At 38.3% G+C, this 14,383-nt stretch overlaps 1 protein-coding gene across 5 annotated transcripts in view; it reads left to right on the top strand.

Moving 5' to 3' along the window:
* The window catches only part of ZMYND11 (zinc finger MYND-type containing 11), a 108,431-nt gene that overhangs the window by 82,776 nt on the left and 11,272 nt on the right, over positions 1 to 14,383 (top strand). For all 5 annotated transcript variants that reach the window (XM_074868353.1, XM_074868372.1, XM_074868343.1 and 2 more), the window contains 7 exons: positions 6,445 to 6,522; positions 6,928 to 7,020; positions 8,486 to 8,573; positions 9,785 to 9,840; positions 10,535 to 10,612; positions 11,154 to 11,272; positions 13,116 to 13,323. In XM_074868353.1, the coding sequence (XP_074724454.1) occupies positions 6,445 to 6,522; positions 6,928 to 7,020; positions 8,486 to 8,573; positions 9,785 to 9,840; positions 10,535 to 10,612; positions 11,154 to 11,272; positions 13,116 to 13,323 (720 nt within the window). The remainder of the gene's footprint in view (positions 1 to 6,444; positions 6,523 to 6,927; positions 7,021 to 8,485; positions 8,574 to 9,784; positions 9,841 to 10,534; positions 10,613 to 11,153; positions 11,273 to 13,115; positions 13,324 to 14,383) is intronic.

The raw sequence follows: 14,383 nt of genomic DNA, 5'->3' as shown, positions 1-14,383 counted from the left end.
GAACTCTTGTTTCCCTGCTGGTGGTTTTTCTTCCCTGCATCCATAAGCAAGAATGTCCAGTGCCTGACTTTTTTTTTGACTTGACGGTACCATTCTGAATGTTTTGTACCCTACATAATTCTCAGCAGGAGTCAAGAGTCAACCAAAGTTCAATTCAAACCACATTGCAGTGGTTGAAAATTTTCCCTGTCTGCTGACTAATCATTGTCTTAAGTGAAATAAATTGGTATTATCAGCAAAATTCCTGGTAGACAGGTCATAAGAGAAAGACTCATATCGAATGAATTTAGAGATTACATTCCCCACTACTGTAATGGTCCATTCAAGACAGGGTTAGTCAACTCGATCTCTGAACAATGCAGGAGACTTATGCTCTTTGGTTAGATAAAAGGAAATTAATTTTCTCCAGCTGTTAATTTAGCGCCTACAGACTACAGCATGTATTGCAAAAATACTAGTGGGTTTTTTGGGGAGGAATAGATATATATAAAATTCTGAAAAGGAGAATACTGATCACATGTTGGGGTAACCGACTTTTATTATTTCTTTTTTGAAAAATTAAAATTTTAAAATAATTTTATAGAAAGGCAAAATTATGCATGGTGACATATAGTTTGTCACAGAGGAATAGTTTTGGTTTGTGAAACAAAAAGAAATAATTATTTGTATGATTTCACTTGGCTTCTAAATTTTTTACAATCATCTAATCAGAAATTGATCTTCCATGCATGTGCTTTGCAAAGAATTATAACCAATTTATCTATCATAGTGGGGTTTCAATGTTTCTGGTTTTTATATATATGAGAGTAAAACAAACTGTAGAGCTTAAGATAATAAATGCTGCGCTGATAACTATTCTATAAATAGGCTATTTCTGAGTTCTGGTACTGTACTAAGCGTTTCATAGAGTACATAAAAATACACCATCATGCAGTTCACAATCAACTTTAGACAATTTGACAAGCAAGAATGACAAACAGTAGAAAGTTAGAAGCACAGAAAGATGAAGGTTACTTAAGTGAAGTAACTCGAATACTTAGATCAGGCGGTTTTAGGTACTAGCTGTCAGTCAAGATGGTTAATGTAAAATACAAGAAAGGAAGAAAGAATATGGCTCTATTGACTTACTTTATGGGGTGTTATGGTAGGAGTTTGTTAGATAACTGTATGATGAAACATATTCTATAAACAGGATTTGGCATAATCACACAAATAATAGCCATGGATAGATGTAGAATAATAGCCTAGTATAGGACCAATATTAGCACCGCATTGTTCAGTGCGCAGAGCCCACACCTGGGGAGGTGTTAGTGCTTGGCAAGTCCCTCCCATTCACCTTGCAGCCACAGGCACCCTTGAATAAATCAGGGAGGTGGCAGAACTGCGCACTGCATAGGGCATATTTAATAGAGTGTAAAGGAATTTGTCCACACCAGTGAGAAAACTGGGAAACCTCCACTTAGAGCCTCCTACCACCTTCTCTGTGCATGTAAAAGCGTATTTAATTCACATGATGCTTCATATGCAGAAGGTGCTTAATGCACCATACAAGTACAAACCAATTTGTGGATTCAGCTATAAAATTTCCAAAAACACCTAATGCTTTGAAAAGTTTAGTTTAACTGTATACGGCCTTACAAGAGGCAGGTCTCATGCCATGTTCTGCTCATGCAGATCCTTTTCTGTGTGCTGCTCAGGGCATACGGCGCACTGGTTGCTCTGAGGCCCATCCTGTGTGCCTGCATATCTTTCTTAGTGGTATAAGAAACCTCAGGATCTGAGGGTTGGAAGTTTGAGAAGGCAGAAGAGCAGTAAAGCTTTCCATATGTAGCACCAAATTCCTCTGGAAATTTAAGCCCTACAAAAATCCCAAAGGCTGGTGGGTAAAGCAAGCAGTTTCTAAAGAGCAGTGGTGAATGTACATTAAACTCGTGCACATAGTTCCCCTCTGCAGATAGAAACCTGGTAACCTGAATTGCTTCTGAAAATGGAACTGATGTCTTAGAAACATATATCTGTCACTGAGCAGCCTTCACCTACTCCAGTCACTGAACTGAAATGGAGCTCTTTCATGTGTGTATACACATAACAGTTGAGAGAGGAAGGGAAAAAAAACTCGTTAATGGGAGATTGTAGGGAGACCTCTTTACATGAAGAAAATGTGATTTAAATGCTTATAGCTAGACAGTCCTGGCACTAACACCTTGCATTTCTTAGAGTTTCTCTTTTTTTCTCTTCAAATGAAAGATTGCAGCAACTGCAGCATAATGACTGTTGTCACCCTGGGAATTGAGAGCTACATGCTACCTCAGGGTGCAAAGGATAGTCACTTCCATCATAAATGGTGCTACTGCAGGATGGAGCGTTTCTTGGCAGTACCCCTAGCTGCTGCTAACCTCGTGTGGGTTCGTAAAGTCTTGTAGTGAATTCCTGCACTATAAGCATGTCAGAATTGCTAAATAAGTCGCACCTGCACAGTGCAATATATTGCTACCTTCTTTAACAGCTAAGCAGTATTATTAATCTGGAATATTGAATACAAACAGCAATGTAAATCCAACCTTTAGGTACCAGCTTCTAAGAAATAGATGTGCTGCAGAGAATAAATCGTATATCAGGTATTTCCTGCACCCAGAAGCAAAGAATTAGGTTGCAGCCTTGGCCTTCCACCTACCAGATCCCATTAATCTTCTACATGAGGATTGCTATTGTGAAGGTTATTACCTCACTCCTACATCCCCTATGTAAACATGTATTCCTGACCAAGCCTTTCAGTTTACCTTGATTAAAAGCAGAAGGGTTGCAGATTTCTCTAAAAAATGGTGTGACTTAGGAATCATCCTTGCTGTGGGTTAACCCTGCTAGGCAGCTAAGCACCACACAACTGCTCTCGCACTTCTCCCCAACTCCCAGTGGGACAGAGAAAGAGAAAAGAAAGCATAAACACAAGAAAACTTTTGGGTTGAGATAAAAATTGTTTAATAAGTGAAGAAATGGAAGAAGCGAGAAGGAAAACAAAACAACAAGTGATGCAAAGGCTCGCACTCACCACCCTCCATGGGTAGACTGATTCCCAGCCAATTCCCAAGCAAAGGATGGCTAACCAACCCCCTTAAATCCCCTCCTCTCCCTTTCTATTGCTGAGCATGGCATTATATGGCATGGAATATCTTGGTTAGTTCAGGTCATCTGCCTGGTTGTGTCTCCTCCCAACCTCTTGCATACCCCCCAGTCTAATCACTGTGGGGGCAGAGCAAGAAACAGCAAAGGCATTGACACTGTGCAAACACTGTTCAGCAAGAACTAAAACATCAGTGTGTTATCAACATGACTTTGGTCACAAATCTAAACCACAACACGATATGAGCTGCTAGGAAGACAACTTCATCCCAGCCAGACCTAGTACAATCCTGTATTAAGATAATATATCCCGCAAATAGGATACCTATATATATATATAAAGATCCTGATAATCTTTTGGGGCTGGATTGAATCTTAGCAGTCTCCTTGAAAGGAGCTTGCACTTAACTAAGGTTTGCAGTAGCATATCTTAGTAGATTTGACTGTGGGAAAAGATACACAGTGGATCTCGCCACTTTTACAGATTCACACGCCCCCATAATTGTTTTCGTTTCCCAATCGTAGGAAATTAAAAGACCTAATTTTCATTTATGTTTGCTTCTATATCACTCTGGCTATAAAGGGACCTGAAAGTGGGTATATTTTCTTGTGTCAGAGCAATATAAATAGATTTTATGTAAATTATACCCCCCATCTAGTATTATCTATTTTCCTGCTAGTGGTTCTAGGTTGACTTCTCTGAGAACACTACAAGTCTTCAAAATAGAAAGCAGGGGGTTTTTTATTGAAAAATTATGCATTTTTCATTATAGCTTCCAAAGAATGTGTGAGTGGTACCTCCTAAAGGGCTAATCTTTGTTGAAAAGCGAATGAAGCGGTTGGATTATAACTTGCTTTCTACAAAGGGTGAGCAACCTTGCCATAAAAAGACATTTTGCTGGCTCATAGGCTCCAATTCCCTAAATTTATTACCTTTCAACATTTAGTAGAGGAACCTGGAGATCAGATTTTTCTTAAAATAAATCAGTGTAGGGAATTGAAGGAAAAGTGGAGAAATTCATGTTTGCCTGAATTGGCAAATTAATTACATCATTTTCATTGGTGCTTAAGATAATATTAATTGCTGACATCAATAACGATACAAAGCCAGCTATCTATCTATCTTTTCTTACGATCTGAAGGATAAGATAAACTATCCATCTCAACACAGTCTCTTAAAAGCTGTCTTGCCCAGCAGGGCATGAAAAACGGTTCACATGAATTCTGAAATACTTTCAAAGGATGATAAATTCAGAACCATGTCAGAAAAAGAGGTGTAGAAGGACTAGTCAGTGCAAGTGGGTTTTATTGTGTCCTAATAAGTCTCAGTCTTTTAAAATGCTGTGTCATTAGCAAGCGTACAGCACTCCTGTGCCTAAAATGACAAAATGACAGCAGCATTTCATAATGCAGATAATTTAATGCACATTTGGGTTTGCATTTGCAGTAGCGATGTTGGTTCATGCAAAACTGAATAGGTGAATTGAATTCCAGCAGAATGCATGTTCTCACACAGAGAAAGTAACATATGAATATACAGAAGGTGATTCAGACGTACAGCGCAGGGAAAATTCTGTCTCGTTCCAGAATTTGGAAGGAAGATCAGGGAACCATTAATATTATGAAAATAATGCTTAAATGCACTGTGAATGTTAGCAAGACCTGGTGCTGGCCCTTTCCCCAATAGTGAGTTTACCCACAAGTGGTAGTGTCTTGTCAGGAAAAGCTATGGTGTTTCAGCACAGTTTGTAATGATTCTATGCATACTGTTAAGCAATCAAATAAACAGCTTCATTGGTAGTGCTGTGTACAATTTTGATTTAAGAAGGAGGTAGTAAGTACAATCCCTTGATGTACAGGTTGCACAGTTGCTGTAGCACAAGGGCCAGCCTGTGATTTTCAGTGTCTTCAGTGTCTTGCAGGAGGTATATAAGCAGAGGAGACACAATCAAATCCTGTCATGTTTTTTTGCGCTAACGTGTAATTTTTACTCTTGCCAAGTAAATATGTAAAAGTAGTTGCTCTGTATTCAATGTGTCTGCTCCCTCTATATGTTCAGAGTCATATATAAGTAATTCAGTAAAAAATAGCACACTTCTAGTGATTAATAATTCATAAGCCTCCTACCTCTTTTAGCTACCTATTAGGACACGGATTCTGTTTTTTCTTGTGTTTGCTAAGCAACAGTCATCTGCACAATTATGTGGATCTTGCTAAAGACCATCAAAATTTGAGGATGCAGGTGTAGCTGAGCCAGTTTGGTCCACACAGTTTGCATACAGGTGGTGATGTGAGACATGAGAAGGGGAGAACTCAGCTTGGCACTCAGTGCATTCCAAGGTGTGAGGAGGAATAAAGGTTTTTGCAAAAGCTGTGAACAGTTAGAAAAGCACTTCAGGATCATAAACCTGGAACTCATGCTGTTGTTTCACTGTGCTTTTGTTTTGGAGAACTACTGTAGGCCAGAGCAAGGAGGAGATAGCACTTTTCAGCCAGCTGTTGTAAGGCCATGCAGAACTGTGCACGGCTGCTGTGACCTGGAATTGGAAAGGCTGGTTTGTAAGAGCATGCCAGGCATTTGCAGAGAGCCACCTTCTCTTTAGCAACGTGTTTTCTTTATGCAGTGCTTCCCACTAGCCTGGATGGACTTTGAAGGGTGGGGCTAAGTTTCTATACTAGTCTAAGATGAGGGCGGAGAACTCTGGATCCTGAAATGCTAAAAAGAAGCAGTCTGTGTTCCAGAATCTGGCTTAGATCTTGTGAAGGAAGAACCACAGAAATCAACAATAGCTATGTTTCTTGAGCAGTAAAAAGTGCTCTGAGTTTTTATTGGCTAGAGCCTATTTGACTTCCTCCTAGACAGTGTCATTTTGCCTAGTAAGCACATAATTTGTAGATGGTACAGGATATTCTTTTAAAAATAATGTCTTCTTTTACTGAAAATATTAGTGCCTTGCTAATAAAAAGTCCGTTAAATAAATTCTAAACTGCTCCCTAAAATGCCTTTCTTGATTGCCTTATTCTAATTGACACTTTTTTACATGAGAAGTTTTTAACAAAGTATTATGGATACATGTGGAAGTAAAACCTGTAACTCCTCTGTAGCTGAAGTCCTCAGCCCAGACGTAATTCAAAGCAACATATATAATTGTTGTGATGTGTTAGCGTTACTAATTTCCCAGAAAAGATTTTCCCTAAACAATTGTGTGATATGTGATTCAAAGTTACCTTTTCAAATAATGTTGTGATACAGAGAAAATTTTTATTGCATGAATTTTGAAGTCAAGTTTAAAATAATAATATGATCCTGTTTTTCTTTGACAGAGTATCAAGAAGAAAAACACAAGTAAACAAGAGATGAGCACATACCTGCGATTCATAGTCTCTCGTATGAAGGAGCGGGTGAGTCTGAAACAGGGAAGTTTATCGAAGCATTGGGTTGCACTGTAGAGGGTGCATTACGGTTGGCCATGTGTGACTGTGCAGGGAAGAGGGCTACAAGAAGGTGTCATTTTATTTCCCCTGTCATAAATGGTGTGTGTATTTCCATGTATACTTATCAGGTCTCATTGCTCAGATTAGTATCATTCTGGCAGGAGTAGTTTATGCCATGGACCTGTGGCTCCTCTGAAATGGACATTTTTCACGTTTGAGACACATGTAATCTATCAGATTGTGGATCTGCAGTTTGGCCTTGTGTATTCCCCGCCTGAAATATTACAAAATATTACATTTTTTTAATCTTTTTTTGTGTGTTTTAAGCAGATTCTAAATGCAGTAGCTAACACTCTGTCATGGTCCTTTCAGGCTATAGATCTAAACAAGAAAGGGAAGGACAACAAACACCCAATGTATAGAAGGCTGGTGCACTCAGCTGTTGATGTTCCTACTATACAGGAGGTAGAGTGACTTGCTTTCTAAGTTCCATACTGTTTATGGTGCCTTTTAACAGTGAAGATAAACCTTAAGGACTAAAGCACTAATCCTGTTTATTTCTCCTTATGATCAGTATTTCACTATTGATTCCCGCATTGGATATGGGAGCTTAAAATTTCAAACTTTTCCTCATAAATAGGTAACTGAGTAAAGCCATTTTCAGTGGTGCCTAGTTTTCAGACATAGAGTATCCTGAATTCCTTTTGTACTGAGGTTTTACTAGGAGCTGTAGGTAGCTGAAATCTTTAGAGAAAGTACCCTTTATGTAAGTCACTGAATATGGACTAGAGTGCCTATGTTTGCATATCTGGCCCAATGCTTTTGACCATATTCCAATTTTAGTCATTATGCCCTTGTGTAGGTGTCAGCTTTATAAACATGTAAATGATTCATAAAGAACCAATCATTTTGTTGATCATGAAGAAACAAGATTCACTTAAAACATCTGTTTTGCATTAATTTTTCCAAAAATAAAGTACTAGTAAATGCGTTGTCCTTTTTTTCTGAACCAAAGTTGATGACAACTCATGTAAATCAATGGCACATGACCAAAATGAACAGCATATTCTTTATTCATTGCTGCAACTGGATTACTATGCAGGGCTGTAGTATATCTTGCCCTTTACAACCATAGATGTGAAAAGCCTTTGTTTTATTATTGTTGTTGAAACACATGGATAAACAATAGCTTCCACTGACAGTTTTGGAAACCAACACTACTGGCTGGCTTGAAGTACTGGCAAGGCTGGTTGAGCCTGAAAATAGGTCAGGCCTTCCTTTCACTGTGTCACCTTCACCTGCTTCCACAAAAGGTCTTTTGGCCTTGATAGCATCCTAGAAACTGATGATGTTTGATGATTGGAATTCTCATAGGTGTTCTTGACAGAGCACAACTGAAAATGCTGCATTCTTTATCAGACAAAAGACCATACTAGGAAAATGAACTGCATGGCTCCATGTAGGCGTTTGCTACGAGTTTGGAAGACTAAGACAATCAGCCTTCATCAGAAAACACTGACTGTCAAGTGAAGATCCTGGAAGTATAACATTGATTTGAAACTAGCTGGTATTTTAAGGTACAAAATCTTCACCTCAGGGAATATATTTTAATTTGAACAAGTGTTCTGGGCCACACTTTATGATGAAGCTACTCCAGATTTACCCTGTTATAATCAAGAGAATTTTTTTTTAAACTTAGTCAGGTATTAAAGCACCTATTTACCTCTGGGCATTGCATAAAGGGACCAATGCAGCCAATGTTCAGATACTAACAAACCATGCCAAAGAGTTGTAAGTATTCCTTCTGTACGCAGGAAAGGCAGTGTCTGATCTGTGTTGCATAATGCAGATTTCTGTGAAAGCTTCACTGCATAAAACAGGTACAGCACTTTAACAGTTTTTTCACAGTCCTATGTTTTCTTTTGTGTAGAAAGTAAATGAAGGAAAGTACAGGAGTTACGAGGAGTTCAAAGCAGATGCTCAACTGCTTCTACACAACACAGTGATTTTCTATGGAGGTAAAGTACTACATTTACTGCTTGCTTTATGTGATTTATCTTTATCTGCAGGAAAATCACAGGTTCAGGGTTGAATTTGGTATTAGATAGTCTTAAGTGTGGATGAGGTCATTTTAGAGCCCTTAAAAATCCGAGTAAGCTGCAAGAGCACTTTGCAGGGTCTTTTCTGGCCCACCTACTACACAACTATTTTCATCCTCTCTGGCTAAACCTGTTAGTGGGAATTTGCACCTTTGCCGTCCTGTTTCTTCTGCAGCCTAGGTCATAAGTCAGTCTATACTGCAGATTTCTGCCAGTATACTTCTGTTGGTTTGGGTGGAAAGAGGTTTGATCTCTGCTGTGCTGTGTCAGCAGAAACATGTACTATAGACACGTATTTTTCACTTGTGGGCAATATCTGCAATATTGCAACAGCAAAGATAGCTACACCCACACTAGAAGTGTCCTGCTGGTGCAGTGTGTGGAGGTACAGCCATTAGAGAAGCTGCCAGCCACTGGAAAGGTAGTGACTGATACGGTGGAACAGTCTGACTGGAAGTGGAAAGACACCACCACCGTGTCCAGAAGCTATAGCCAGGTCCTGTAACAGGGTTCTCCAGAGCCGTCATTTCAGGAAGGATGTGGTTCTTCCCTGCAGACACAGCTCACTTCAGGGAAACTGGGAGGACATTGGGACCAATCTATTTGCAGCATCAGAAAACCCACAGTGTCATTGGTAGGGAGAGTTGTGAATATGCTGATGGAGAAAAACACAGGTGTAAAGGGAAACACGTAGCGATAAATAGTCTGTGAAGCATTACTCAGAGCAGAAATGCTTGTGTGATTGTACCTGTGTTCCTGTCAAATGGTGATAGCAGAGAGCCATGTTTTAGGACAATTGCAATGTGTCATTAAGACACTAGCAGAGAAAGAAACTGGATCCATATTAGGAGCAACCCTGTCTCCCTGGTGCTGCTCCTCAGATGTGTACTTGTATTGTTCAGTTGAAAAGCTCCCAACAGTGTTTTTGCATATAAATAGGAAAGAAAAAACAAATATAGAACTGATTGTTAGAAAATTTTAAATGGAAGGGTTATCCAAGTGACTAAATTATGTTTTGTATTCTCAAGCAAGACAATTATACCATGAAAGTCATAGCAATGACAGCTGCAAATCTTTGTGAGCACTGTGATCATACTGTGATTGTTCATACCATCTTTTTTAATTTATAGCGGACAGTGAGCAAGCTGATATAGCAAGGATGCTTTACAAAGACACATGTCATGAAGTAAGTAGTACCAAGTAATGAAGATGTAGCCAAGATACTTGATTTTTATTTCAGAATCTAAGAAAATTATTCTTCATATTACAAAAATAAAAAGGGTATGAAGTTTAATATAAATTTTCCCCTTTCTAACAGCTGATTCAGAATTCCTTTTTCTTTTTTTTTCTTTTGCAACTAGACTATTTCAAAAATACTGATATTCAAATGTTAGTTTTGAAAATGATCTAGTAATACATAGTTTTAATATAAACTGAACCTGAGGTGAGATTCCTACCAAATTCTGTAATTGGCAGCGAAACATTTCTCAACCTTCAGAGGAGACCAAGAAATAAAGCTAGGGGGGAGCTGTCACACTTTCTCCATTTGTACAGTTGAATGACTTCTTTCAGAATGTACTTTAAACATTTTATTAATTTAAAGAACTATTCTTTGCATTTTAGCTATAATAAATCATTAAGAGTTGAATTAGTCTCCTCCTTCTGCCTTGTTTTTCTAAAATATGAATAACATTTCTGCAGCTTGTCTTTTATCCACTCTCAGCTCACCTCAGTTTCACACCTCTAGTTTGCACAGACAAAAGTAACTCTACCAAATTAGCAAGCAGAGTTGAAAAATCTTACTACTCAAGAGAGAGGGATACTTCTGAAGTCATGTAAATAGAATTTTTTGGACTTATTTACCTTTTTTTGTTTTTCAGCTGGATGAACTGCAGCTTTGCAAGAACTGTTTCTATTTGTCAAATGCGCGACCTGACAATTGGTTCTGCTATCCTTGTGTATGTTGCTGACTCAGATTTTAATTTGTTTGCCTTTCTGTATAAAAGCCTGCAGTTTTGGTGTCATTAATGCATTGACTATTTCAGTAGGCTTGTTTCAAAAGCGTGTTAAGATTCTGTAAGCCTAGATATTTTACACAAGTGAAACATTGATTGAAGTTCAAAGCTGTAATAATATAGGTTATAAAACTTGGTTATCAGCCAGTTACAACAGTCTCAGAAGAAAATAAGGAGCTTACAGAAGTTAAACTTTGCTCCTGGATGAAGCTATAAAATAGACAAGTTTAAATTTTGGGCTGCTTAAGATCTCTGTTTTCAATAGACAGTTACACCCTTTTCAGACTTCATATTTTTTTTACTTTGATCCAAGCAGTACATCTAACAGGCAAATATATATTGTAAGAAGATAAAAATGAAAATAGCACTAGACATAAACAGTGACCATATTCCTAAGATACTAGCATAGTATTACAGCAAAGTATTTGTGGGAGATATCAATATAATACTTCATATCCAATAATAAATACAACATTTTTTCCAGATACCTAATCATGAGTTGGTTTGGGCCAAAATGAAAGGCTTTGGGTTTTGGCCAGCCAAAGTCATGCAGAAAGAGGACAATCAAGTTGATGTTCGCTTTTTTGGCCATCACCACCAAAGGTAATTTATTAGTTCCATGTGCTTCTTATTACAAACAATACTTAAAAGAATTTATCTCATCTATCATGTTGTAAACCCTGGCTCAGCTAGTTGCCAACATTAGAAAGACTGAGTACTTTGCCATAATTGTTTCAGAAAATTTAAAGCTCAGTCTAACACATCCAAAGTTGCCAAATGGCTCAGAGATTCCCTTTCCACAGCTGCCATAGGGATGTTACTTAATGCCATTTTAATTAAAGCAAGTGAACTTCAACTGTTTCTTCAAATCAGTAGCAGCCTGCTAATCCAAGCCAAGGTGAAAATTGGACAGAAATGTACTCTTACTACCAGCAGTACTGACTTTGTGCAATTTTCTCTTCTGAGCAGGCACATTGCAATTTTGTGTTTTAGTAACATAATATACATCACAAATGTTTCTGTCTCACTGCTAGAACATTGACAGAGCTCCTGCTGTGAGCCAGTTTGCAATTTCAGAGTAACTCTTTACATTGGAAACTTCACTCTTAGAGATCAGCTTTTACTTCCATCTCCAGGTGTTTGTTCAGCATTTGGGGAGGGTTATAGTAGTGTTACTAGAGTGTATGTACTGATTTTTTTTTTTACTGTTTGATTTATATACCTATAATGTGAGGAGAGGAGACATTTGCAAAGTAATTCACAGTTGTTGGGAAGGTGGTATATTTTGGTGCATCCCAAAAGGGTCTAGACAATTCAGTAACAGTGTTTTATGAGGCTGTTTATTTAAATTGCTTTTAGTGTAACTTGCACAGTATATAACATGTTTTCATTTGTTATATGAACTACCAAGATTTTCTAATGGGCATAAAGTGGGTAAAGGATCTCTGTTTGTGTCTCAATCACAGAATGATTTACCTTGAATCTGTTTGCAAATACAGCTTATCTCATGAGTAGTTTTGGCATTAAGTTCACACAGCTTCAAACTATTTAATAAAGTAACATGACACTTGTGGGATGAGGTGCTTGCAACGTCTTAAATGTGTGCTGATAGAAAAGGCAAAATACATTTTACTAGCATGCCATTGCTTAGTTACTGTGCTGGACTTGGACAAAAGGCCAGTTTCCTGGTTGGTGTAAATTAGCATTGTTTGTTTGACTTCACTGAAATGAAATTTATATTGTAAGAATTGAGAATGTGTCTGCAGACAATTTAATTTGTTACAGTATTTACTCTGTTATGTGCATGTGCATGGCAGTGACTCTTTAATGTCCAATGTTGCTTGGTATAACCTTTCAAAATGTCAAGAGCTGCCCATATAACTCTATGAGGACTCTCTGAAAATATTTAAGAGGACAAAGTACCTCTGGAACCAAGTCACTGGCATGAATTCAGTCCAAAAGAGCATAACAGTCCCCACATGAGTTCACTCCTGACAGACAGGGCCCCTAACTACAAAATGACTCTATTTGAGGTGATAATTTGGTACATTCCTTGACAGTTTTAGCAAAGAGGTCAAGGGTTAAATTGGATTAGCATATGAACCTTCAGTAAAGATGTCTCTGTGTCTGACTCGGGGCATCTAGCAAGAGAGCAGGTAGGAGATGTGACTGCTGTTGGTGCTGGGGGAGGTTTGTGGCTCACCAAAAATGAAAGAGACTTTCAGCCATAGCACCCACCGCTAACAAGTGCTTATAGTAATACAAATGTCTAATGGTATGCAGTCCTTTTTTTCCCAAATGTGTTGAATATACAAAAATTCTGAGTACAAAGGAATTGTCAGTGATCAGCCGCTGTGAAAAACTGCTTCTGAAGTCCATTTCTCAGGTCAAGATCCTTCATCTGTATTCAGTGTTTCTGAACCTGTCTGTACTGTGTATTTAAAAGGGCCTGGATCCCCTCTGAAAACATTCAAGATATCACAGTGAACATCCATCGGCTGCACGTGAAACGCAGTATGGGGTGGAAGAAGGCCTGTGATGAGCTGGAACTGCACCAGCGTTTTCTTCGTGAGGGGAGATTCTGGAAATCAAAGAATGAAGATAAAGGGGAAGAGGAGGCAGAGTCAAGTATCTCTTCCACCAGCAATGAGCAGGTAAATGCTGCCACAATGTTAGCAATCAAGGCAATTTATTAAAGGGTACAAAGATGACATTTTTGATTAATCTACTATTAAATTAGCCTTGTGCTCTGTCTGCAGTTTTGTGGTGACAAGAATAGGGTTCAAAGGCTTATTTTCCCCATGTTTTGTAGCTCAGTAATAGCAAGAATATAGAGTTTTCCTCTTTCCTCAGTTTCTTGGACGACCTCTAGGAAGTTTCAAAATGTTTGTCACCTACAGCACCTTGAAGAGACAGACCAAGATTTCTAAAGTTAAATAGGAATGTTCAAGTTAAATGTCATGGATATCAGATAGACTGCAACACTGCCTTCTTGGACTCCCATCAAGGGACAGCCCTGTAGCTGTTCAGCTTTTTCACAGCTGGAGTGTGTTCACTTTGGACTGCGTTCTGCATTACAGATCCCCAACTAACACCAATCATGACATTTTCAGCAAGTCCAACTAAAGTTAGGTGGAAATGTTGCACTTGAGGACCATTGACCAGCAACTGATTAAAGTAATTAAAAATAATTCTGCAAAACAAGAAGAATTATATTGCTTTAAAAAAGGTGAAAAGCACAAGGGCCAAGATACAAAACTTTGCATTGCCATATGCAAATTCCCTTATCACAGCTGAGCCTTGCTAGTCATCCATTGTCCAACAGGGTGTTACATATTCACTATTACTGACTTGACAGTAAGATTTTCATAGCTTGCAGGATGCTTCTCTGTATTTTTGCCAGCCTTTGCCCTGGCAACATCTTCTTTCCTCATTTAAAAGCACTACCCTCTCTCTAAGTCTGTATTTTTAAAAATCAGCATGTTTTGACCCTCTTCCTTTGCCCTTTTGTAGCTAAAAACTTGAAAGCTTGTAAAACTGGATGTTGCTTTAAGTGGATGCTCCTTAGCAAAGTGGGTTTAGGTTTTTTAGCCTGTTTTACTTAACTAACCCTTTGCAGGTCCTTTATTTAATATTGTGTATGCAGTCATGCAACATGTATGATGAAACAGGAAAACAGTCACAAACTGTATTTACAAAAAATAACAGTGCCAT

Source organism: Strix uralensis, chromosome 1, assembly GCF_047716275.1.
Source record: "Strix uralensis isolate ZFMK-TIS-50842 chromosome 1, bStrUra1, whole genome shotgun sequence".
In the NCBI taxonomy this organism is placed as follows: domain Eukaryota; kingdom Metazoa; phylum Chordata; class Aves; order Strigiformes; family Strigidae; genus Strix; species Strix uralensis.
Note: the sequence above shows the minus strand (reverse complement) of the source record. Positions and strands in the feature narration are given on the sequence as shown.